The sequence below is a fragment of the Plodia interpunctella genome, chromosome 29 (genome assembly GCF_027563975.2).
Source record: "Plodia interpunctella isolate USDA-ARS_2022_Savannah chromosome 29, ilPloInte3.2, whole genome shotgun sequence".
Taxonomy (NCBI): domain Eukaryota; kingdom Metazoa; phylum Arthropoda; class Insecta; order Lepidoptera; family Pyralidae; genus Plodia; species Plodia interpunctella.
This window is the reverse complement of record NC_071322.1, coordinates 901,643-926,010: the sequence shown is the minus strand read 5'-3', so window position 1 is coordinate 926,010 and position 24,368 is coordinate 901,643. Positions and strand designations below refer to the sequence as shown.

The 24,368-nt window shown below is 36.7% G+C and overlaps 1 protein-coding gene and 4 long non-coding RNA genes across 6 annotated transcripts; 4 read left to right on the top strand and 1 right to left on the bottom strand.

The window, feature by feature from the left end:
• Nucleotides 1-295: 295 nt before the first annotated feature.
• LOC128681975 (uncharacterized) lies at nt 296-11,171 on the top strand. The gene is made up of 2 exons (XR_010370301.1): nt 296-417; nt 11,019-11,171. It is a non-coding gene; the product is annotated as an uncharacterized LOC128681975 (long non-coding RNA).
• Nucleotides 3,114-7,029, bottom strand: LOC128681974 (piggyBac transposable element-derived protein 4-like). Of its 2 annotated transcripts, XM_053766374.2 has the most exons (3): nt 6,646-7,029; nt 5,993-6,403; nt 3,114-5,369 (listed from the first exon to the last, which is right to left on the bottom strand). In XM_053766374.2, exons 2-3 carry the CDS (start codon nt 6,401-6,403, stop codon nt 3,510-3,512), a joined length of 2,271 nt encoding a protein of 756 aa, XP_053622349.1. In that variant the 5' UTR covers nt 6,646-7,029; the 3' UTR covers nt 3,114-3,509. The 2 variants fall into 2 exon arrangements, with proteins under 2 accessions (XP_053622349.1, XP_053622350.1); XM_053766375.2 differs by having other exon boundaries at nt 5,993-7,029.
• Nucleotides 11,172-13,093: 1,922 nt separating the features above from the next.
• On the top strand, nt 13,094-15,194 carry LOC128681982 (uncharacterized). Its single transcript, XR_010370313.1, has 2 exons — nt 13,094-14,071; nt 15,042-15,194. It is a non-coding gene; the product is annotated as an uncharacterized LOC128681982 (long non-coding RNA).
• A 2,141-nt stretch (nt 15,195-17,335) lies between these two features.
• Nucleotides 17,336-19,382, top strand: LOC128682259 (uncharacterized). Its single transcript, XR_008406103.1, has 2 exons — nt 17,336-18,088; nt 19,230-19,382. It is a non-coding gene; the product is annotated as an uncharacterized LOC128682259 (long non-coding RNA).
• A 3,414-nt stretch (nt 19,383-22,796) lies between these two features.
• LOC128682257 (uncharacterized) lies at nt 22,797-24,364 on the top strand. The gene is made up of 2 exons (XR_008406101.1): nt 22,797-23,059; nt 24,212-24,364. It is a non-coding gene; the product is annotated as an uncharacterized LOC128682257 (long non-coding RNA).
• Nucleotides 24,365-24,368: the final 4 nt, after the last annotated feature.

The following is a 24,368-nucleotide window of genomic DNA, read 5'->3' as shown; positions in this document are numbered from 1 at the left end:
ATTTAATTACCATAAAAATTGTTCAGAGTTTGACGATGATAATATTGGCGCAGTGGTAAAGTGCTTGCCTCTGAACCATGAGGTCCCGAGTTCGATCCCCGGTCGGATCATGATGGAAAATGATCTTTTTCTGATTGGCCTGGGTCTTGGATGTTTATCTATATATGTATATGTTATAAAATATAGTATCGTTGAGTTAGTATCCCGTAACACAAGTCTCGAACTTACTTTGGGGCCAGCTCAATCTGTGTGACTTGTCCTTACATTAATTTATTTATAATAATGATGTTCACAGATTCATAGAGAAGCTCCAAGAAGTGTTGGACGGTAACCGTGCAGTGACCATAGTGTTGGACGACCCCGCTGGTAACTCGTATGTTCAGAGCTTGGCCGACGACCCGACCACACCAGACGAAGGTAAATCCTTAAAAACATACAGAATCCCTGAAAAGATGTGGTGTGAGGATTATGGGTTAAATCTCGAGGGATTCAAATTATACTCTCTTGGTTTCGTTCGTCGTCTCCGTGTAATGTCCAAATCAAAAGTAGTTTCGTACTTTTTACAAATAAAAAGGCGGTATTTTATGACATTGACAGCTGTCGTTAAACATGCTGCCACCCAACTAATTTCTAGATTGAGATATCCGATAGGTACCTACTGTGTAAGTGAATGTTTATGAAAGATTTAAATTCTGAATGTTTGTATGGAATTATTGTATCAGATATCTTATCTAGTCACATATATCAAGTAATTTGAAATTTTAGAAATGGTAAATTAAATTTAAAATGTAATCTCCTAATCTCCTAAATACGTAGCACGTCCACATGCCGTCTCTTTCCCCCGTGTCGTGTGCGTGTTGCAGTCAAATCTCTTATCCGGTCAAAACTCGATCCGCTTTTAACCAATCATAATGTTGATCAAGTCAACGTTATTTTTGTTAAATTGAAGCAGAGTGTAGTGTGGGTGGCGAGAGGCAAACACGGAGTAGTTTGTATAAGCATTTATTTGTTAAAATAAAGCTACACAAATCCGAAGGAATTATAATAAACACTAATTAATATAAAAGGTCGGATAGCACGTCCGGCCATGACAGATTCAAAGGAAGAAGGGAGAATGAACCGGATACGTCAAAATACAAATGTTGTCATACGTTTTAAATGTTTAAGGGATACCATATACTAAATGGGGTTACCATATAAAGCTTAACACTTCCCCTTATACCTTATAACATTAAGTCAAATAATAGGTACTACAAATACAATCAATATTGTATATAACACAAAAAATAATAATAATTCGACAACACAAATCATACTACTTATGTAGAAATACATCGGGTGTCAACATATTCATGTCATTAATGAAACAATAATGCTTTTGTTTACACAAAGGTTTGGTCAGAACATCAGCTATCATTTTGTCAGTTGGTAAATATTTTACAAAAATAGACTTGGACTTAATTAAATCTTTCACAAAATGAAATCTTATGTCAATGTGTTTAGTCCTCTTATGACAGAACTCTTTACATTCCAGAAGCTTTTGAGCGCTCTGGTTATCATTATACACAGTACAGGAAACCTCCTCTGTTATAAGCTCTGATAACAAATTTTTAATAAAGGATAAGTCTTTACATATGTCACCTATTGCCAAATATTCGGCTTCGGTACTAGACAAAGCAACACATCTCTGTTTTCGAGATTCCCAGTTGATTGTACTATTTCCTAGTTTTATGACAAAACCTGTATAGGATTTTCTGTCATTCACATCATTGCCCCAATCGGCATCAGTGTATCCTACTAAATTAAAATCAACACTCTTCATAAAACATAAAGAGTGGTTAATTGTACCAGCTAGATACCTCAATATTCTCTTAGCCGCAGTCCAATGAGATTTATCAAAGGAATTGTTAAATTGACTCAACTGGCTACATGAAAATGAAATATCCGGTCTAGTACATACAGATAAATACATAAGACCACCCATAAGTTGTCTAAAATTATAGGTTTCATCTGTCAAATGCTCATTTGCATTACTATTCTTTGTCAACTTAGAATTTAAGACCATAGGTGTACTTACTGGTTTACAGTTTTCCATATGAAATCGTCTTAACAACTTTTTAATATATTCTGACTGATCTAAACACAAAGTATTTTTAGTCCTATCTCTAGTGACTCTCATGCCTAGACAGTTCTTCAATGGTCCTAAATTTTTAACATTGAATTTCATTTGTAATACATCCAACAACTGCCTTTTAACACTTTCAAGGACACTATTCACTAGATCAAGTACCAAATGTGGCACTATTTTTTTTCATACAAATTCAAACCACGTCTATAAATGTAGTGTCACATATTTAAAGATACTATAACTGCTGACATGGCAGTACGTCTCTGTACGTAGGCGTACTGCCATTATAACTACATCAGACTCTACCTTAATGTGACACTACGCCTAGGTACGTGACACGTAAATAGGCGTACTGTCATGTGGTTTTACATGCATGCTGTAAAATTCTGACACAACGCCTGGGTACGTCACCGTAAATAGGCGTACTGTCATGTGGTTTTACATGCATGCTGTAAAATTCTGACACAACGCCTGGGTACGTGACCGTAAATAGGCGTACTGTCATGTGGTTTTACATGCATGCTGTAAAATTCTGACACAACGCCTGGGTACGTGACACGTAAATAGGCGTACTGTCATGTGGTTTTACATGCATGCTGTAAAATTCTGACACAACGCCTGGGTACGTGACCGTAAATAGGCGTACTGTCGTATAGCATTGCTGCTCATATTGTGGATTTGACAGTACGTCTTAGTACGTGACACGTAAACAGACGTTGTGTCGAGATGTATCCAAAATTGATCAAAAGAACAGTTAAGAAATGACACAACGTCTTGGTATGTCAGCGCAAATAGACGTGCTGACCGGTAATAATAGAGATGTACTGCGTTAATATGACACAACGCCTTGTTACGTCACGGATTTAGACGTTTTTGGTATATAATTAAACGTAAAGTTGCATATTTACTTACTACAAATCCTTTGATGATTGTTTGCACAATACCTGTGTACGAAGTGTTTTTTGTAGGAAAAAAATAGAGTCACTTTAATTAAATCACATACTATAATTTGTTTACAACTTAATAACTATAATTGACAAACTTTAGATACAGTCTTTATATTCCAAGTCTTTTTAATCAGTTAAATCTTATAGTCTAAGTAGGAACATATTTTTCCATCAAATCACAGTTTTATCAATCTTTATGATACTGGGTGTACAAAAAAATAAAACGAAACTTAACAAAAACTTAAAATTTGTTCTTCCTCACAATAAAATAAAAGTAATTTACCCTGTTATTATACCTATTTACCTACAGTATCTATTTATTTTTAAGAAAACAAAAATGTGACTTCTTCACAGCAAACATAACAATAAAAAAAACTTAAAAACGTCAGTATCAAGTTCAGATATAACAAAATATAAGTATCATTTCTATTATATTAGAGATCTTTGTGCCAGTCTTCGAAGCACGATGGACACAATGCAGGAGATTTGTCACATCCTTTACAGTAATAGCTCGTGTCTCGTCGTATTTTACTCTTTGAGCATTGCTTGCATGACAAAAATGCAAACTTCTTCTTTGATGCTGAAGAAGGCATCATGCGTGTAGGCCAATGTCCGTGATTGGAAGTCGATGGGGAAGCAGATGCTTCTTCAGGTTGTGTTTGGGGCACTGGATCAGGTTGAACCACAAATCGTCGGCTATTGTGTTTATGAGACTTTTGTACTAAATCGACTCCTTTTTCTTCATTCAATCCAATCAGTTTTCGGATCAGTTCTTCTCTGTATTTTATGAACTCGTACTTTGTGTTTTTCTTCACATAGTTTTTGAAAATGTAAAAAGAATTCCAAACAGCCGTGTCCAAAAGGTGGAAAAGAACCTTTTTATACCACCGAATGGTCTTTCTTGGTGACGAATAATAACTGACCATTTGGTCAGCTCGATCTATGCCCGCCATTTTTTGGTTGTATCTATGAACTTCTATGGGTTTGGTTTTCTTTTTACCAAATCTGTTTGTCACTTCAATAAGTTCTGGGTGGTCCAAAGTTGTAATCATACAGACTTCTCTTTTATCTTTCCATGCACTTACGTAAACTCTTCCTTTTCTAGCCCAGACATGTTGTCCTTTATTTAGTTTCTTTCCTGTGACGTCTTTTGGGTTGTCTTTCCTAGACTTTCGCAGGGTTCCATTAGAATGAGTTTGTAAATCTATTAACTTCTCTGAAAGCGTTACAGAGTTGTAGAAGTTGTCCATATAGAGATTATGCCCTCTTAGCACATACGGACGCATCAAACGAAGGACCAATTTATCTGTTTTTCTCACAGTTGAATCTGCATCTTCCGCTCCAGTATACATTTTAATATTTAACACATAGCCATCAGATGTCGTTAAAACGTAAAATTTTATTCCGTATCTCGCCTTTTTTGACTTTATATATTGTCGAAACATCAAACGCCCTCTATATAGCAACAGTGACTCGTCAAGAGACAAATCTACTCCAGGGTTAAATTTGTTTCGAAAATTTTGTGTCAGTGTATTGATGAATCCTTCAATTTTTGCACCTCCATCTGCACCCAAATCAGCTGCATATAAGCACCGCAGTAGTTGTTCGTATCTTCTACAGGACATTGTGTAATTAAATACGGGATGGAAGTACAGCGGATCATCGTAAGTGAAAAGTTTTCTTTGGTTTGGGACATGAATATGACCATTTAATAATATGAGCCCTAGGAACTTTCTCATCTCTTCTGTATTTGTTGGTCGGAATACAGAGTTTCGCGCATGGCGTGTATGCGGCCGATTAGTATTTGTTAGGGCTTCTCCGTAAGAATTTGTTCTTTCAACTAAATATTCTAACATCTCTGGTGTAAAAATTTCATTAAATACTGCTTCACATGTGGTATTTTCATTTACTTCAAAAGTCGGACCTTCCGCAGCTGATCTGAACTCAAATGAAGGAATATCTAATACATTTTCCTCCCAAATCCTTTCAGTTGGTGGAGGAGTACCTCGGCGCACAGGATTCACCGAATGTCTGTGTCCTCTACTGACACTAAGCTGATTTCCGGCATTATTTTCTTCTTGAACTATACTGACCTCTATCTCACGCTCTCTCACTTCAGCTTGTGCCTGTGGTTGCGGCAAAGGAAAATCTTCAGAGTCTTGATTTCTTCCATCAGAAACTAGGGCCACTGGTGGTTGACTGGCGCTTGATTGACGATCGGTAATCGGTTCGTCTTGACTTGGGCTGATTTCCTCTTCCGAAACGTGTGAATCTTCTGGTCTGCTGCTTTGGTCCTGTATGAACAAAAAGTAATGTAAACATACTATTGACAATAAATCAAATAAATCTGTACATAAATTTTACAGTTTCAATTCAACACTCAATTACCTGTATCCTTTATAATATCGCACTAATAATACAATAGTGTTGTAACTGAAAATACATCTAACTTGACATAACACTATAAACAAACGTAAAATTCAATGCCCCACAAGTCAATAAAACCGTCGTTGTAATAATGCCAAAAATTTCATTTCAAAAACACAGAAAACATTCATTTTATGTGTATCTATAATAGGAAGTGATTTATAAGTCTTTTTTGATTCTGAAAAATTACCTATTTTGAGTTACAACACTACTTATTGTATTGTTAGTGCGATATGTGTTACAGCTAAAGCCCGAAATGCGGATACACCTAAATTTAGTCGGCTAAACTTAGGTATAGTCGCATTTTGGGTTTTACAACATATGTACAGTCAGCGTCATAAACATCTACACACTATAGCACCTTATTACAACGTGTTAGGGTACTAAAGTGTGTAGATGTTTATGACGCTGACTGTACTAATTAAATAGGTTATAAAAAAAATTGAACTCAAAGTTTCAACTTCAAGGTAAGTATCAAATAGCAGTTTACCTCATTTTCTTCTTGATGTGTAACTTCTTCTCCAGAAACCCGCTCGGGCGATCTAGCCCTAACACCCTGAATTGAGCTTCTTTCTTGGTCGCTGCTTACGTCGGCATCCTCACCTTCTTCCTGAGTTTCAGCTGAGTTATTTTCTGTCCCGTCATCACTCTCAGAGTTTTCATCAGATTCTTGACTGGATTCCTCACTTCCTGACAGAGATCGGGGTATGTTCTGCGGACGTGTGTCAAAAATACTTTCTTCACTGCCACTAGAATATTCCACGGGTGGTTCAAAATTTTTGTCGGAGTCATATTCACCTTCAACGTCAGAGAACGGATCATGACTACTACCTGACTCTTCTGCTCCAAACAAGGTCTTGGATTTCTCGCTTTGACGTGCCCTCTTCTTTCTAGTAGCCATCTATAAGTAAAATACCTATTGTAACAGACAGCCAGACCAGAAGCAACATAACACGATTGCAATAGATATACAACATACAATAAAACATAATAATAATTATAGTTACAGGTTAGGGTGTACAAAATATGTCATTTTTATCGTAAAATACACTCAATTCTCTGAAACACATTTCACAAATAATTGGCATGTTATTATTTTACTCCAAAAAAGCAAGAAAATAATAAATTGAATAAAATACTAACCACAAACACCACGTGCTGAAACTGCGCGGCCGCAAGCGATCGCCCCCCACTGTGGCACTGCGCTACTGACCGACCACAGCGCTATAGTCGCGCGTCGGCTATCTTCGTGGCGGCACGACACGCTTACTATGCGAACGTTTACATGTGTGTGTAAGGCCACACGTTTGCAGCTAAAAATCTTCTGTTGTGACAGTACACCATTGAAATTGCTTGCGTTGTGACAGTAAACATGTGACTTCATATAGACTCTATGAAATCTTCACGCTTATGTCCGTACTAGCAAATAAATTGAAAAATATTTTAGCGTAAATAGGCGTTGTGTCATATTGTGATTTTCGCAAATCACGAAAATCGCCGTTCTGCCCCGGAAAGTGTTAATTAAACTATGTTTGCTATAAAATAAATAAAAATCATCAACATACACAGCTATAACAACAAAGTCTTTATCCACTTTCTTTGTATAAATACATGGTTCACATAGTGATTGTTTAAAACCAATTTCAGTTAAAACATTATGTAATTTCTCATTCCACATTTTACTGGCCTGTTTTAAACCATACAAACTTTTCTGAAGTAGACAAACTTCATTTGAATTGCCATTACAAAAACCTACAGGTTGCTCCATGTATATGACTTCATTAAGCTCACCATTTAAAAATGCAGTTGTGACATCCACATGATCAATCTCCAAGTCCATTTCATTTGCTAATGAAAATAAAATTCTCATAGAGGAATGCCTCACTACCGGAGAGAAAGTCTCGTTATAATCAATTCCCTGCTTTTGGGTGAAACCCCTGGCAACCAGTCTAGCTTTAAACCTATCAAATTTCCCATCCGCGTCATGCTTTAGTTTGTACACCCATTTACATTTCACGATGTTAGTGTTAGTAGGTCTAGCAACCAGTTTCCAAACCTGATTATTCAAAAGAGATTTGTATTCGCTTTGCATTGCTGCAAGCCAATCTTCACGGTGTGGCGAAGCCATGGCTTCGTCATATGACATTGGTTCCTCGTATAGAGCATGCTGACTGAACATGCCATAATCATAATCACCATACCTTTGTGGTGGACGTACATTACGCACAGGACGTTGTGACACCCTCGTCGTAGGTTCGACAGGTACAAACTCTTCCCCTCCATCAGAAGCCCGGCCAGACGATGTCATGCTATCATAAAACTCGTCGGCATCAGATTCTTCATTGGAGTCTGAAGTAGTCACATTTTCTTTAGAAGATTCTTCCTTGTTGACATCCTCGGCATCTGTACAATGAGAAATATTTTTATTCGAATTCTCAATAACATCATCATTTCGAGAATTACAATTATCATTATTCATCAAATTCTCTTGTATTGAATTAAAATAATAATTATTAATATTATCACAGTCATTTACTGATACAGGTACATTTTCATAAAACTTATTCTCTATGAACACCACACTACGGGAAATAAAAACATGATTAGGATTAGACGGGTCAGATAATCTATATCCTTTGCATGTTTCGCTATAGCCTACAAAAATAGCCATTTGCGCTTTAGGATCTAACTTCCTACGTTTCTCAGATGGAATGAGGTGATATGCGATGCAGCCAAAAACCCTGAGATGAGCCAGGTCCACGGGCAAACCAGACCATGCTTGCTCAGGCAAACGACCTGCTAAAGCCTCAGTGGGTGATCTATTTTTAAGATAAATGGCAGTCATTACTGCCTCTCCCCAATAACGGTAGCAAAGTCCTGATTCTGCTAGCATACACCTGACCTTATCCATCAGCGTTCTATTAAGACGCTCACTAACCCCGTTTTGTTGTGGACAGTAGGGCACAGTACTTTGATGTATAATACCTTCCCTTTTTAAATATTCAGAGAACTTGTTACTGAAATATTCACCACCATTATCAGTTCTCAACATTTTAATATGCAAACCCAATTGATTTTCTACTTGTAACTTAAAGGTTATAAAACAATTAATTACCTCAGATTTATTTTTCATAAGGTATCCATAAGTTTTGCGAGTGCAGTCATCAGTAAAGGTGACAAGATATCTCGCCCCTCCCCAGCTAGGTTCCTGCATTGGACCACAGACGTCGCTATGAATCAACTGGAGCGGCTCAGTTGCTCGATGTGCCTGCCCACCGGGATAAGATGCGGCCGACATCTTCCCCTGAAGACATGGTTCACAGCTCTTCAGTTTATCTTCATCCTGAAACATGATACCGCATGCACGTTTCCGAAGTTGTATCATACCTTTTACACCTAAATGTCCTAGACGCCTGTGCCATAATTCTGCTGATAATCCTGCTGCTTCTGTGGCTCTCGGTGATTCCTGGCTCTTATCACCCAGGAACAAAGAGTGCTCCTTCAGTGAGGACTTGTCATTCCTTACATTGACATTCACACACAACATATATAAACCATTAATACATGCAACACATGCAATTGGGTTGCCAGATGTTTGACCTTTATTATAAATGGAACAGCCCTTATTATTAAAAACTACAAAATAATCTTTTTCAATTAATTTGGAAACGGAAATTAAATTACTAGACAAATGCGGCACATATAGGACATTAGACAAAATCAAAGGACTCACCTGGTTGTTAATAAACAATTTTATAGTACCAATCCCTTGACTTGTTAAAGTCTCATCATTTGCAACTTTAATTAAAGTTCTATTTGGTTTAATGTCCACAAAGAAATTGTGGTTATTTACCATATGGTTACTAGCACCGCTGTCTAAATAAAAATTACTATCAGGTACAGTCAGGAACGCTGACACTAAATGTGTCCTATCAACTGGAACAGTCACTGTCTTGCTGGCTTTCTTTTCTCGTTTTAATTTATAACAACGCGCCTTGGTGTGTCCCTTTTTACCACAATGATTGCATATTAATTTCATGGTCTTCCTAGATACAAAAGCCGAACCACCATCATTAGAGATCTTGCGAGCATATTCTTGTAGTAATCTTGACTTTACCAGCTCGCTCGAGAGCTGATTTGTTGCAGTCACCGCTGCCAAACTGGAGACAATTGTGTCATAATCCGACGACAATCCACTCAGCAAAATTTCGGCGACCTCAGCATCTTCTATTTGCCTTCCTATGTCAAGTAATTGCTGCACCAATGTGGTCACTTCTTCTATATATGAAGTCATTGAATCAAAATCATTGTATTGTATCTTATGCAGTCTACGTAGCAAAAGAACACGTCTATATAGTCCTTTATCTTCAAATATATTTAAAAGATTATTCCAAGCTTCCGCGGCAGTATTGCAATGCCGAACATATTGATATAAACAAGGTTTTATAGCGAGACATATGCGCGCCAGAGCACGCCGACTGTTACCTGCATCATTGTCGCGTCCCTCGACGACGTCCCAAAGTCCTTCCAATATTAAAATATTTTGTATTGTAAATTTCCATGTGTGGAAATTTGCCGGGCCGTCCAATTTCTCTATTCCTTGAGTAGAGGCCATGATGTGAGTCGGTTTCACCGACGTATTACCTTCAACAGATGCCATTTGTTGTTGTTCTGAATGAAGTGTTAAATCGGCCGTATGTCACGTTAGGCGGACGCTATTCGAAACACAAAACTAGTGTAAATTCAAGCCTCATCAACAATGCCACCCACGTGCTGGGCCCATAACCTGTTAAATTGAAGCAGAGTGTAGTGTGGGTGGCGAGAGGCAAACACGGAGTAGTTTGTATAAGCATTTATTTGTTAAAATAAAGCTACACAAATCCGAAGGAATTATAATAAACACTAATTAATATAAAAGGTCGGATAGCACGTCCGGCCATGACAGATTCAAAGGAAGAAGGGAGAATGAACCGGATACGTCAAAATACAAATGTTGTCATACGTTTTAAATGTTTAAGGGATACCATATACTAAATGGGGTTACCATATAAAGCTTAACAATTTTTGACTGATTTGATTGGTTAAGTTGGTTGGTCAAAAGTAGACTTACTGAAAATCTTTAGTCAATAGATTCTGGTTATGATTGTAAATTACACTATTAGTCACAAATACTATATATACTAGAAAATCAGTCGCAGTCATTGAAACTTTAATAGAGAAAAAAAATATATTTATATCCATACAATAAATATACAACAATTTCCTCAGCAGCGTCTGTCTGTTAGCGAAACACAAAAAACGACTGCACGGATTTTCATGCTGTTTTCACCAATGGACAGAGTGGTTCCTGAGGAAGGTTTAGGTGTATAATTCGTTGCGTGGTTTGAAAGAAATGTGCGCAACGTAGCAATGAGGCGTACCTCTGAGACGCTTTGTATGAGATAGGCCGGAAAATTGTATAGAAATGTTCTGTCTCATTTGGCTTGATTTGTCTATAGTTTTGTCTTTGATTACAGGTGTTAAGATAACGAGATACGAGCGCTCACACGAACAGAACGAGGAGCTAGGACTCAATGATATGAAGACTGAAGGATACGAGGAAAGCTAGCGGGCGTCATTACGTTTTAATGTATTTTAACCCAAGCAGAGAATAAATATATTTGTTTATTTGTTGTTGTTTCAATAACGGCGAGGAAATAAATGATAACTTTTTAGTTGCGTTGAAGAAATGATTTTTTTAATGATATTTTAACTAGCTATTGGCCGCGGCTTCGCCCGCATGAATTTATCTGCGAAAGCGGAACGGACGATTTACTTACAAACTTTCGACCCCATTATAGTCAGTTGGGGGTTGATTTTTGGAAAAAAAAACGTAGCCTATGTTTGAAGGGGAGTCTTTAACTACATGCATATCAAATTTCATCGAATTTGGTCCAACGGTTTAGCCGTGAAAGCGTAACTTTCAGATTTTGACAGAATATTAGTATGGATTTTGCAAAGTAATAATTTTTAAAATTACCAATTATTGACAATTTTCTGAACAGATAATTTCTTAACGGAACATCCCTATATCAACAAATAAAAACGTTTTAATTTAGATTCCCGTCAAATGTTTAACTTTATGTAAGTACTACCTAACCTATATGTATATAACTTCAATAAATGATTTTTCTTTGAAAATCGAGATTTTTGAGCAATAAGTCCGCCTTTGCTCCATATGTACCTAAACTCTATTCTTTGTGTACCTAATGTGTTTATGGGCAATAAAGTTCATACATTATTATTATTATTTTATTCTAAGTCCCTGTAGCGACATTTTGCGAAAGAGACATTTTGTGTCTGAGCCAGAAATACTTGTTTACTTTATTCGGCAAAAAAAATTACGGTTTTTACCAGGGTTTTTACATTTGTTTACAAATTTGGTACTTAGTAAGAACACTCGTTGTGGGTTTCATACAATATCTCATCCCATATTTGCAAAACATCATATCAAATATTTTTCTATAGGAATAGAATTATTGTTTTGATTTAGTTCTGTTGTCTGATTCGGCTAGTTTTATGAAATGGTTGTGGTTGTGAATTGCGGTAAATAAAAATTCTCATACAAACAATGCAATGTTCGTGCAGTCGCCGTCGGCATCTGTCCGAGTTTTGCGATTGTGTACCTATCGAAATAATAGTTAAAATTTCTTAGCTATGCACCTATCTACATACCTACTTCCTGGATGTAGATAACCAGAGAAGAAATTTGGCTTTTTAATTTATTTTTGAAAAAAAAAAACAACATTTTACATGACTGCTCAAAAAGGAGTGCTGTTTTTTCAGGTTTCGTTGCTGTGCTTGTGCTTTAGGGTCATGATGGAAAATGATCTTTTTCTGTTGATGTTTATCTATATAGGTATGTATATGTTACAGAATATAGTATCGTTGAGTTGGTATCCCATGACACAAGTCTCGAACTTACTTTGGGGCCAGCTCAATCTGTGTGATTTGTCCTAATATATTGATATAACCTTCAGTCGGAAACGTGCAGCATGTCAATAGCAGAGCTGGAGCTGGAGACGGGCGGGCGCGCGCTGGGCGGCAGGTTCACGACGGCGGAGGGGCTGCTGCGGGCCACGGCCGACCAGCTGCGGGCTGCGGGCGACGCGCCGGGGCTCGCCAGCGAACGACTGCAACTGTAATCATTTCAAAAATAATAATTAACCGTATCCATCCTCCATCCATTTCTTCTCAGGTCTTCCTCTATTCCTGGAACCCTTTACTTCCATCTTCAATGCCCTTTGAGTGACGTGATTTTCATCTCTTCTTAACCTAAAAAACCTTAAAAAATAATTAAATAATAAGGTCATAATTAAAAGCAGTCAAGTTATGGAATCTACTTCCAATTAGTATACAGGAGTCAAAAACAATTTCGGTCTTTAAGAAAAGGGTTAAGGAATATCTCCTTTCTGTTTGATCCTAATATACATATATATTATTTGTATTTACTATTATAGTTTATTTACTTATTTACTATATGTAGTTCTTATACATGTTTTATACATTACACATAAAATATTTAAGTTTATTGTAATTTTCTTTTTTTCCCATTCTTCTTTCGCGGGTCTACTGGAAGAAATTTCTATAGAAATAAATAATACACTTTCCTATTTGTAAGTTTTATATTTACACTGTTATGTTGTGTACATAAATAAATATAAAAAACTTTTTATCAGAGTTTGTCCAAGAAATTACAATGTGCTCAAGTAAATCAACTGCACTGGCCACCAAGATTTGCATTAGATAATTAAGTTGAATTATTCTAATTTAAAAAAAATTTTTCGCTGTCAATTGTTGCAAAATGTTTTAAGTTTGAACCTAAGTATGTCTGTGTACGGGGCACCGTAACTCATCAACGGTTGAACCGATTAGAATGCGGTTTTTTTTTATAGGTAATTTTTGTGCGGCAGCTCTTAGATATGTTTGATCAAAATCGGCTCAGCCGTTCAAAAGTAGTAACGAAATGAATAATGATAAAGTCGGGGGTTTTTTAATTTGTATTTTTTGGGTTCCAATATTATATTTACACTAGCTGCGCCCCCGAGCTTCGCTCCCGTGGCAATTTCGGGATAAAAATTACCCTATGTGTTATTCCAGGTTATATTCTACCCGTGTACCAAATTTCATAGCAATCTGTGCAATAGATTTTGCGTGAAAGAGTAACAAACGTACATACACACATCCTCACAAACGTTAGCCTTTATAATATTAGGAGGATTGTAATTGCCAATACACATTATTTCAGTCATGATGGAAAATGATCTTTTTCTGATTGGCCCGGGTCTTGGATGTTTATCTATATATGTATATGTTATAAAATGTAGTATCGTTGAGTTAGTATCCCGTAATACAAATCTGTGTGATTTGTCCTTACTTTAATTTATTTATAATAATGATGTTCACAGATTCATAGAGAAGCTCCAAGAAGTGTTGGACGGTAACCGTGCAGTGACCATAGTGTTGGACGACCCCGCTGGTAACTCGTATGTTCAGAGCTTGGCCGACGACCCGACCACACCAGACGAAGGTAAATCCTTAAAAACATACAGAATCCCTGGAAAGATGTGGTGTGAGGATTATGGGTTAAATCTCGAGGGATTCTAATTATACTCTCTTGGTTTCGTTCGTCGTCTCCGTGTAATGTCCAAATCAAAAGTAGTTTCGTACTTTTTACAAATAAAAAGGCGGTATTTTATGACATTGACAGCTGTCGTTAGACATGCTGCCACCCAACTAATTCCTAGATTGAGATATCCGATAGGTACCTACTGTGTAAGTGAATGTTTATGAAAGATTTACATTCTGAATGTTTGTATGGAATTATTGTATCAGATATCTTATCTAGTCACATATATCAAGTAATTTGAAATTTTAGAAATGGCAAATTAAATTAAAAATGTAATCTCCTAATCTCCTAAATACGTAGCACGTCCACATGCCGTCTCTTTCCCCCGTGTCGTGTGCGTGTTGCAGTCAAATCTCTTATCCGGTCAAAACTCAAGCCGCTTTTAACCAATCATAATGTTGATCAAGTCAACGTTATTTTTGACTGATTTGATTGGTTAAGTTGGTTGGTCAAAAGTAGACTTTACTGAAAATCTTTAGTCAATAGATTCTGGTTATGATTGTAAATTACACCATTAGTCACAAATACTATATATACTAGAAAATCAGTCGCAATCATTGAAACTTTAATAGAGAAAAAAATATATTTATATCCATACAATAAATATACAACAATTTCCTCAGCAGCGTCTGTCTGTTAGCGAAACACAAAAAACGACTGCACGGATTTTCATGCTGTTTTCACCAATGGACAGAGTGGTTCCTGAGGAAGGTTTAGGTGTATAATTCGTTGCGTGGTTTGAAAGAAATGTGCGCAACGTAGCAATGAGGCGTACCTCTGAGACGCTTTGTATGAGATAGGCCGGAAAATTGTATAGAAATGTTCTGTCTCATTTGGCTTGATTTGTCTATAGTTTTGTCTTTGATTACAGGTGTTAAGATAACGAGATACGAGCGCTCACACGAACAGAACGAGGAGCTAGGACTCAATGATATGAAGACTGAAGGATACGAGGAAAGCTAGCGGGCGTCATTACGTTTTAATGTATTTTAACCCAAGCAGAGAATAAATATATTTGTTTATTTGTTGTTGTTTCAATAACGGCGAGGAAATAAATGATAACTTTTTAGTTGCGTTGAAGAAATGATTTTTTTAATGATATTTTAACTAGCTATTGGCCGCGGCTTCGCCCGCATGAATTTATCTGCGAAAGCGGAACGGACGATTTACTTACAAACTTTCGACCCCATTATAGTCAGTTGGGGGTTGATTTTTGGAAAAAAAAACGTAGCCTATGTTTGAAGGGGAGTCTTTAACTACATGCATATCAAATTTCATCGAATTTGGTCCAACGGTTTAGCCGTGAAAGCGTAACTTTCAGATTTTGACAGAATATTAGTATGGATTTTGCAAAGTAATAATTTTTAAAATTACCAATTATTGACAATTTTCTGAACAGATAATTTCTTAACGGAACATCCCTATATCAACAAATAAAAACGTTTTAATTTAGATTCCCGTCAAATGTTTAACTTTATGTAAGTACTACCTAACCTATATGTATATAACTTCAATAAATGATTTTTCTTTGAAAATCGAGATTTTTGAGCAATAAGTCCGCCTTTGCTCCATATGTACCTAAACTCTATTCTTTGTGTACCTAATGTGTTTATGGGCAATAAAGTTCATACATTATTATTATTATTTTATTCTAAGTCCCTGTAGCGACATTTTGCGAAAGAGACATTTTGTGTCTGAGCCAGAAATACTTGTTTACTTTATTCGGCAAAAAAAATTACGGTTTTTACCAGGGTTTTTACATTTGTTTACAAATTTGGTACTTAGTAAGAACACTCGTTGTGGGTTTCATACAATATCTCATCCCATATTTGCAAAACATCATATCAAATATTTTTCTATAGGAATAGAATTATTGTTTTGATTTAGTTCTGTTGTCTGATTCGGCTAGTTTTATGAAATGGTTGTGGTTGTGAATTGCGGTAAATAAAAATTCTCATACAAACAATGCAATGTTCGTGCAGTCGCCGTCGGCATCTGTCCGAGTTTTGCGATTGTGTACCTATCGAAATAATAGTTAAAATTTCTTAGCTATGCACCTATCTACATACCTACTTCCTGGATGTAGATAACCAGAGAAGAAATTTGGCTTTTTAATTTATTTTTGAAAAAAAAAAACAACATTTTACATGACTGCTCAAAAAGGAGTGCTGTTTTTTCAGGTTTCGTTGCTGTGCTTGTGCTTTAGGGTCATGATGGAAAATGATCTTTTTCTGTTGATGTTTATCTATATAGGTATGTATATGTTACAGAATATAGTATCGTTGAGTTGGTATCCCATGACACAAGTCTCGAACTTACTTTGGGGCCAGCTCAATCTGTGTGATTTGTCCTAATATATTGATATAACCTTCAGTCGGAAACGTGCAGCATGTCAATAGCAGAGCTGGAGCTGGAGACGGGCGGGCGCGCGCTGGGCGGCAGGTTCACGACGGCGGAGGGGCTGCTGCGGGCCACGGCCGACCAGCTGCGGGCTGCGGGCGACGCGCCGGGGCTCGCCAGCGAACGACTGCAACTGTAATCATTTCAAAAATAATAATTAACCGTATCCATCCTCCATCCATTTCTTCTCAGGTCTTCCTCTATTCCTGGAACCCTTTACTTCCATCTTCAATGCCCTTTGAGTGACGTGATTTTCATCTCTTCTTAACCTAAAAAACCTTAAAAAATAATTAAATAATAAGGTCATAATTAAAAGCAGTCAGGTTATGGAATCTACTTCCAATTAGTATACAGGAGTCAAAAACAATTTCGGTCTTTAAGAAAAGGGTTAAGGAATATCTCCTTTCTGTTTGATCCTAATATACATATATATTATTTGTATTTACTATTATAGTTTATTTACTTATTTACTATATGTAGTTCTTATACATGTTTTATACATTACATAATTAAGTTTATTGTAATTTTCTTTTTTTCCCATTCTTCTTTCGCGGGTCTACTGGAAGAAATTTCTATAGAAATAAATAATACACTTTCCTATTTGTAAGATTTATATTTACACTGTTATGTTGTGTACATAAATAAATATAAAAAACTTTTTATCAGAGTTTGTCCAAGAAATTACAATGTGCTCAAGTAAATCAACTGCACTGGCCACCAAGATTTGCATTAGACAATTAAGTTGAATTATTCTAATTTTAAAAAAATTTTTCGCTGTCAATTGTTGCAAAATGTTTTAAGTTTGAACGCTAAGTGTGTCTGTGTACGTGGCACCGTAACTCATCAACGGTTGAACCGATTAGAATGCGGTTTTTTTTGATAGGTAATTTTTGTGCGGCAGCTCTTAGATATGTTTGATCAAAATCGGCTCAGCCGTTCAAAAGTAGTAACGAAATGAATAATGATAAAGTCGGGGGTTTTTTAATTTGTATTTTTTGGGTTCCAATATTATATTTACACTAGCTGCGCCCCCGAGCTTCGCTCCCGTGGCAATTTCGGGATAAAAATTACCCTATGTGTTATTCCAGGTTATATTCTACCCGTGTACCAAATTTCATAGCAATCTGTGCAATAGATTTTGCGTGAAAGAGTAACAAACGTACATACACACATCCTCACAAACGTTAGCCTTTATAATATTAGGAGGATTGTAATTGCCAATACACATTATTTCAGTCATGATGGAAAATGATCTTTTTCTGATTGGCCCGGGTCTTGGATGTTTATCTATATATGTATATGTTATAAAATGTAGTATCGTTGAGTTAGTATCCCGTAATACAAATCTGTGTGATTTGTCCTTACTTTAATTTATTTATAATAATGATGTTCACAGATTCATAGAGAAGCTCCAAGAAGTGTTGGACGGTAACCGTGCAGTGACCATAGTGTTGGACGACCCCGCTGGTAACTCGTATGTTCAGAGCTTGGCCGACGACCCGACCACACCAGACGAAGGTAAATCCTTAAAAACATACAGAATCCCTGAAAAGATGTGGTGTGAGGATTATGGGTTAAATCTCGAGGGATTCAAATTATACTCTCTTGGTTTCGTTCGTCGTCTCCGCGTAATGTCCAAATCAAAAGTAGTTTCGTACTTTTTACAAATAAAAAGGCGGTATTTTATGACATTGACAGCTGTCGTTAGACATGCTGCCACCCAACTAATTCCTAGATTGAGATATCCGATAGGTACCTACTGTGTAAGTGAATGTTTATGAAAGATTTATATTCTGAATGTTTGTATGGAATTATTGTATCAGATATCTTATCTAGTCACATATATCAAGTAATTTGAAATTTTAGAAATGGCAAATTAAATTTAAAACGTAATCTCCTAATCTCCTGGAAGAGGGCAAATCGTATTGAAGGCACGTTTGATGACTTCTTGAGCAGTGCGTATTTCCGCGACCCTCGCGACGCCGTCTCTCCCCTGGCAGGTGTTTACGATGCGGCCCAGTTTCCACCGACACGGTGGCAGATGATTGTCCTTCACCAATCCGTACCACGAAACATACAAATACGTAGCACGTCCACATGCCGTCTCTTTCCCCCGTGTCGTGTGCGTGTTGCAGTCAAATCTCTTATCCGGTCAAAACTCAAGCCGCTTTTAACCAATCATAATGTTGATCAAGTCAACGTTATTTTTGACTGATTTGATTGGTTAAGTTGGTTGGTCAAAAGTAGACTTACTGAAAATCTTTAGTCAATAGACGCTGGTTATGATTGTAAATTACACCATTAGTCACAAATACTATATATACTAGAAAATCAGTCGCAATAATTTAAACTTTAATAGAGAAAAAAAATATATTTATATCCATACAATAAATATACAACAATTTCCTCAGCAGCGTCTGTCTGTTAGCGAAACACAAAAAACGACTGCACGGATTTTCATGCCGTTTTCACCAATGGACAGAGTGGTTCCTGAGGAAGGTTTAGGTGTATAATTCGTTGCGTAGTTTGAAAGAAATGTGCGCAACGTAGCAATGAGGCGTACCTCTGAGACGCTTTGTATGAGATAGGCCGGAAAATTGTATAGAAATGTTCTGTCTCATTTGGCTTGATTTGTCTATAGTTTTGTCTTTGATTACAGGTGTTAAGATAACGAGATACGAGCGCTCACACGAACAGAACGAGGAGCTAGGACTCAATGATATGAAGACTGAAGGATACGAGGAAAGCTAGCGGGCGTCATTACGTTTTAATGTATTTTAACCCAAGCAGAGAATAAATATATTTGTTTATTTGTTGTTGTTTCAATAACGGCGAGGAAATAAACAATAACTTTTTAGTTGCGTTGAAGAAATGTTTTTTTTCATGATATTTTAACTAGCTATTGGCCGCGGCTTCGCCCGCATGATGTTATCTGCGATACGATATAACAGACGATTTACTTACAAACTTTCAACCCCCATTATAGTCAGTTGGGGGTTGATTTTTGAAAAAAAAAAGTAGCCTATGTTTGAAGGGGGGTCTTTAACTACATGCATATCAAATTTCATCGAATTTGGTCCAACGGTTTAGCCGTGAAAGCGTAACTTTCAGATTTTGACAGAATATTAGTATGGATTTTGCAAAGTAATAATTTTTAAAATTACCAATTATTGTCAATTTTCTGAACAGATAATTTCTTAACGGAACATCCCTATATCAACAAATAAAAACGTTTTAATTTAGATTCCCGTCAAATGTTTAACTTTACAAACAAAACATTGACGGTGGCAAAATCATCGTTTTGCCGAACGATGGAGCCATGACACAAGAAAAAAAAGTTTGAAAACCGCCAAGTTACATCATAAAAATATTTAATTAGTGATCATATTAATTCTCCACGGTTTACATTTAAATATAATCGTTACGACACCGAACGTGACATTCCAATTTTAATGGTGACGTTGGCACTAGGTAAGTAAATGATCTCACATTATGCCGGGTCCAGACATTTTCGCCGAACTTAAAAGAAATAAAGACAGCACATTTATTTGTATTGCCACAGACACTATTACTAAACATTGTTTAGTAATAGTGTTGTTTGTTTAGTAAACAAACAACTAAATATACATGTATTACAAACAACGGTATATATTTAAAGAATAAAAGTATTTACAACATCAAGTCCTATAAGTTAAAATTAAAACTAATAAATACTAAATCAATGGAAATAAAAAATTGATACTAAATCGCCGTCGTCGTGCGGCGAATATAATATATAAATCACAATTTGAAATTGATTACCTATGTAAGTACTACCTAACCTATATGTATATAACTTCAATAAATGATTTTTCTTTGAAAATCGAGATTTTTGAGCAATAAGTCCGCCTTTGCTCCATATGTACCTAAACTCTATTCTTTGTGTACCTAATGTGTTTATGGGCAATAAAGTTCATACATTATTATTATTATTTTATTCTAAGTCCCTGCAGCGACATTTTGCGAAAGAGACATTTTGTGTCTGAGCCAGAAATACTTGTTTACTTTATTCGGCAAAAAAAAAATACGGTTTTTACCAGGGTTTTTACATTTGTTTACAAATTTGGTACTTAGTAAGAACACTCGTTGTGGGTTTCATACAATATCTCATCCCATATTTGCAAAACATCATATCAAATATTTTTCAATAGGAATAGAATTATTGTTTTGATTTAGTTCTGTTGTCTGATTCGGCTAGTTTTATGAAATGGTTGTGGTTGTGAATTGCGGTAAATAAAAGTTCTCATACAAACTATGCAATGTTCGTGCAGTCGCCGTCGGCATCTGTCCGAGTTTTGCGATTGTGTACCTATCGAAATAATAGGTTAAAATTTCTTAGCTATGCACCTATCTACATACCTACTTCCTGGATGTAGATAACCAGAGAAGAAATTTGGCTTTTTAATTTATTTTTGAAAAAAAGAAACAACATTTTACATGACTGCTCAAAAAGGAGTGCTGTTTTTTCAGGTTTCGTCGCTGTGCTTGTGCTTTATAAAATAGATAGTTGATGCTTTTTTTTAAAGCCGAGAAAAGCCGGGCCGTTCCGCTAGTTATATTGCCAAGAAAGTCGTGTCGTCGTGGAATGCGACTGTATGAAGGAGGGTTACCGCCATCTCTTAAGCAGTCTACAGCACATCAACCTACATAAATTAATTGCAAACTCGCATCTATTACCGCGGCATAGAGGTTCATGCAGGGTACCTCGCCTCTGAACCGAGAGGTCCCGGGTTCCATCCCCGGTCGGGTCATGATGGAAAATGATCTTTTTCTGTTGATGTTTATCTATATATGTTATAGAATATAGTATCGTTGAGTTAGTATCCCGTAACACAAGTCTCGAACTTACTTTGGGGCCAGCTCAATCTGTGTGATTTGTCCTAATATATTGATATAACCTTCAGTCGGAAACGTGCAGCATGTCAATAGCAGAGCTGGAGCTGGAGACGGGCGGGCGCGCGCTGGGCGGCAGGTTCACGACGGCGGAGGGGCTGCTGCGGGCCACGGCCGACCAGCTGCGGGCTGCGGGCGACGCGCCGGGGCTCGCCAGCGAACGACTGCAACTGTAATCATTTCAAAAATAATAATTAACCGTATCCATCCTCCATCCATTTCTTCTCAGGTCTTCCTCTATTCCTGGAACCCTTTACTTCCATCTTCAATGCCCTTTGAGTGACGTGATTTTCATCTCTTCTTAACCTAAAAAACCTTAAAAAATAATTAAATAATATGGTAATAATTAAAAGCAGTCAGGTTATGGAATCTACTTCCAATTAGTATACAGGAGTCAAAAACAATTTCGGTCTTTAAGAAAAGGGTTAAGGAACATCTCGTTTCTGTTTGATCCTAATATACATATATATTATTTGTATTTACTATTATAGTTTATTTACTATATGTAGTTCTTATACATGTTTTATACATTACACATAAAATATTTAAGTTTATTGTAATTTTCTTTTTTTCCCATTCTTCTTTCGCGGGTCTACTGGAAGAAATTTCTATAGAAATAAATAATACACTTTCCTATTTGTAAGTTTTATATTTACACTGTTATGTTGTGTACATAAATAATCGATTGTTTCTGACCCCCGACGCAAAATGTTTTAAGTTTGGACGCTAAGTGTGTCTGTGTACGGGGCACCTTAACTCATCAACGGTTGAACCGATTAGAATGCGGTTTTTTTTTGATAGGTAATTTTTGTGCGGCAGTTCTTAGATATGTTTGATCAAAATCGGCTCAGCCGTTCAAAAGTAGTAACGAAATGAATAATGATAAAGTCGGGGGTTTTTTAATTTGTCTAACAAATAAACTTGTGAACAGTTGTATTTTTTGGGTTCCAATATTATATTTACACTAGCTGCGCCCCGGAGCTTCGCTCGAAGACTGAAGATTTCGGAATAAAAATTACCCTACCAAATTTCATAGCAATCTGTGCAATAGATTTTGCGTGAAAGAGTAACAAACGTACATACACACATCCTCACAAACGTTAGCCTTTATAATATTAGGAGGATTTTAATTGCCAATACACATTATTTAATTACCATAAAAATTGTTCAGAGTTTGACGATGATAATATTGGCGCAGTGGTGCTTGCCTCTGAACCATGAGGTCCCGAGTTCGATCCCCGGTCGGATCATGATGGAAAATGATCTTTTTCTGATTGGCCTGGGTCTTGGATGTTTATCTATATATGTATATGTTATAAAATATAGTATCGTTGAGTTAGTATCTCGTAATACAAGTCTCGAACTTACTTTGGGGCTAGCTCAATCTGTGTGATTTGTCCTTACATTAATTTATTTATAATAATGATGTTCACAGATTCATAGAGAAGCTCCAAGAAGTGTTGGACGGTAACCGTGCAGTGACCATAGTGTTGGACGACCCCGCTGGTAACTCGTATGTTCAGAGCTTGGCCGACGACCCGACCACACCAGACGAAGGTAAATCCTTAAAAACATACAGAATCCCTGAAAAGATGTGGTGTGAGGATTATGGGTTAAATCTCGAGGGATTCTAATTATACTCTCTTGGTTTCGTTCGTCGTCTCCGTGTAATGTCCAAATCAAAAGTAGTTTCGTACTTTTTACAAATAAAAAGGCGGTATTTTATGACATTGACAGCTGTCGTTAGACATGCTGCCACCCAACTAATTCCTAGATTGAGATATCCGATAGGTACCTACTGTGTAAGTGAATGTTTATGAAAGATTTAAATTCTGAATGTTTGTATGGAATTATTGTATCAGATATTTTATCTAGTCACATATATCAAGTAATTTGAAATTTTAGAAATGGTAAATCAAATTTAAAATGTAATCTCCTAATCTCCTGGAAGAGGGCAAATCGTATTGAAGACACGTTTGATGACTTCTTGAGCAGTGCGTATTTCCGCGACCCTCGCGACGCCGTCTCTCCCCTGGCAGGTGTTTACGATGCGGCCCAGTTTCCACCGACACGGTGGCAGATGATTGTCCTTCACCAATCCCTACCACGAAACATACAAATACATAGCACGTCGCTGACGTCCACGTGCCGTCTCTTTCCCCCGTGTCGTGTGCGTGTTGCAGTCAAATCTCTTATCCGGTCAAAACTCAATCCGCTTTTAACCAATCATAATGTTGATCAAGTCAACGTTATTTTTGACTGATTTGATTGGTTAAGTTGGTTGGTCAAAAGTAGACTTACTGAAAATCTTTAGTCAATAGACGCTGGTTATGATTGTAAATTACACCATTAGTCAAAAATACTATATATACTAGAAAATCAGTCGCAATAATTTAAACTTTAATAGAGAAAAAAAATATATTTATATCCATACAATAAATATACAACAATTTCCTCAGCAGCGTCTGTCTGTTAGCGAAACACAAAAAAGGACTGCACGGATTTTCATGCCGTTTTCACCAATGGACAGAGTGGTTCCTGAGGAAGGTTTAGGTGTATAATTCGTTGCGTGGTTTGAAAGAAATGTGCGCAACGTAGCAATGAGGCGTACCTCTGAGACGCTTTGTATGAGATAGGCCGGAAAATTGTATAGAAAAATGTTCTGTCTCATTTGGCTTGATTTGTCTATAGTTTTGTCTTTGATTACAGGTGTTAAGATAACGAGATACGAGCGCTCACACGAACAGAACGAGGAGCTAGGACTCAATGATATGAAGACTGAAGGATACGAGGAAAGCTAGCGGGCGTCATTACGTTTTAATGTATTTTAACCCAAGCAGAGAATAAATATATTTGTTTATTTGTT

Coding starts and splice junctions, on each gene's coding strand:
- LOC128681974 (XM_053766375.2), bottom strand. CDS start 6,403: ATGGCTACTAGAAAGAAGAGGGCACGTCAAAGCGAGAAATCCAAGACC. Junction 5,370..5,992: donor CACATCAAGAAGAAAATGAG/GTAAACTGCTAT, acceptor TTGTTCATACAG/GACCAAAGCAGCAGACCAGA.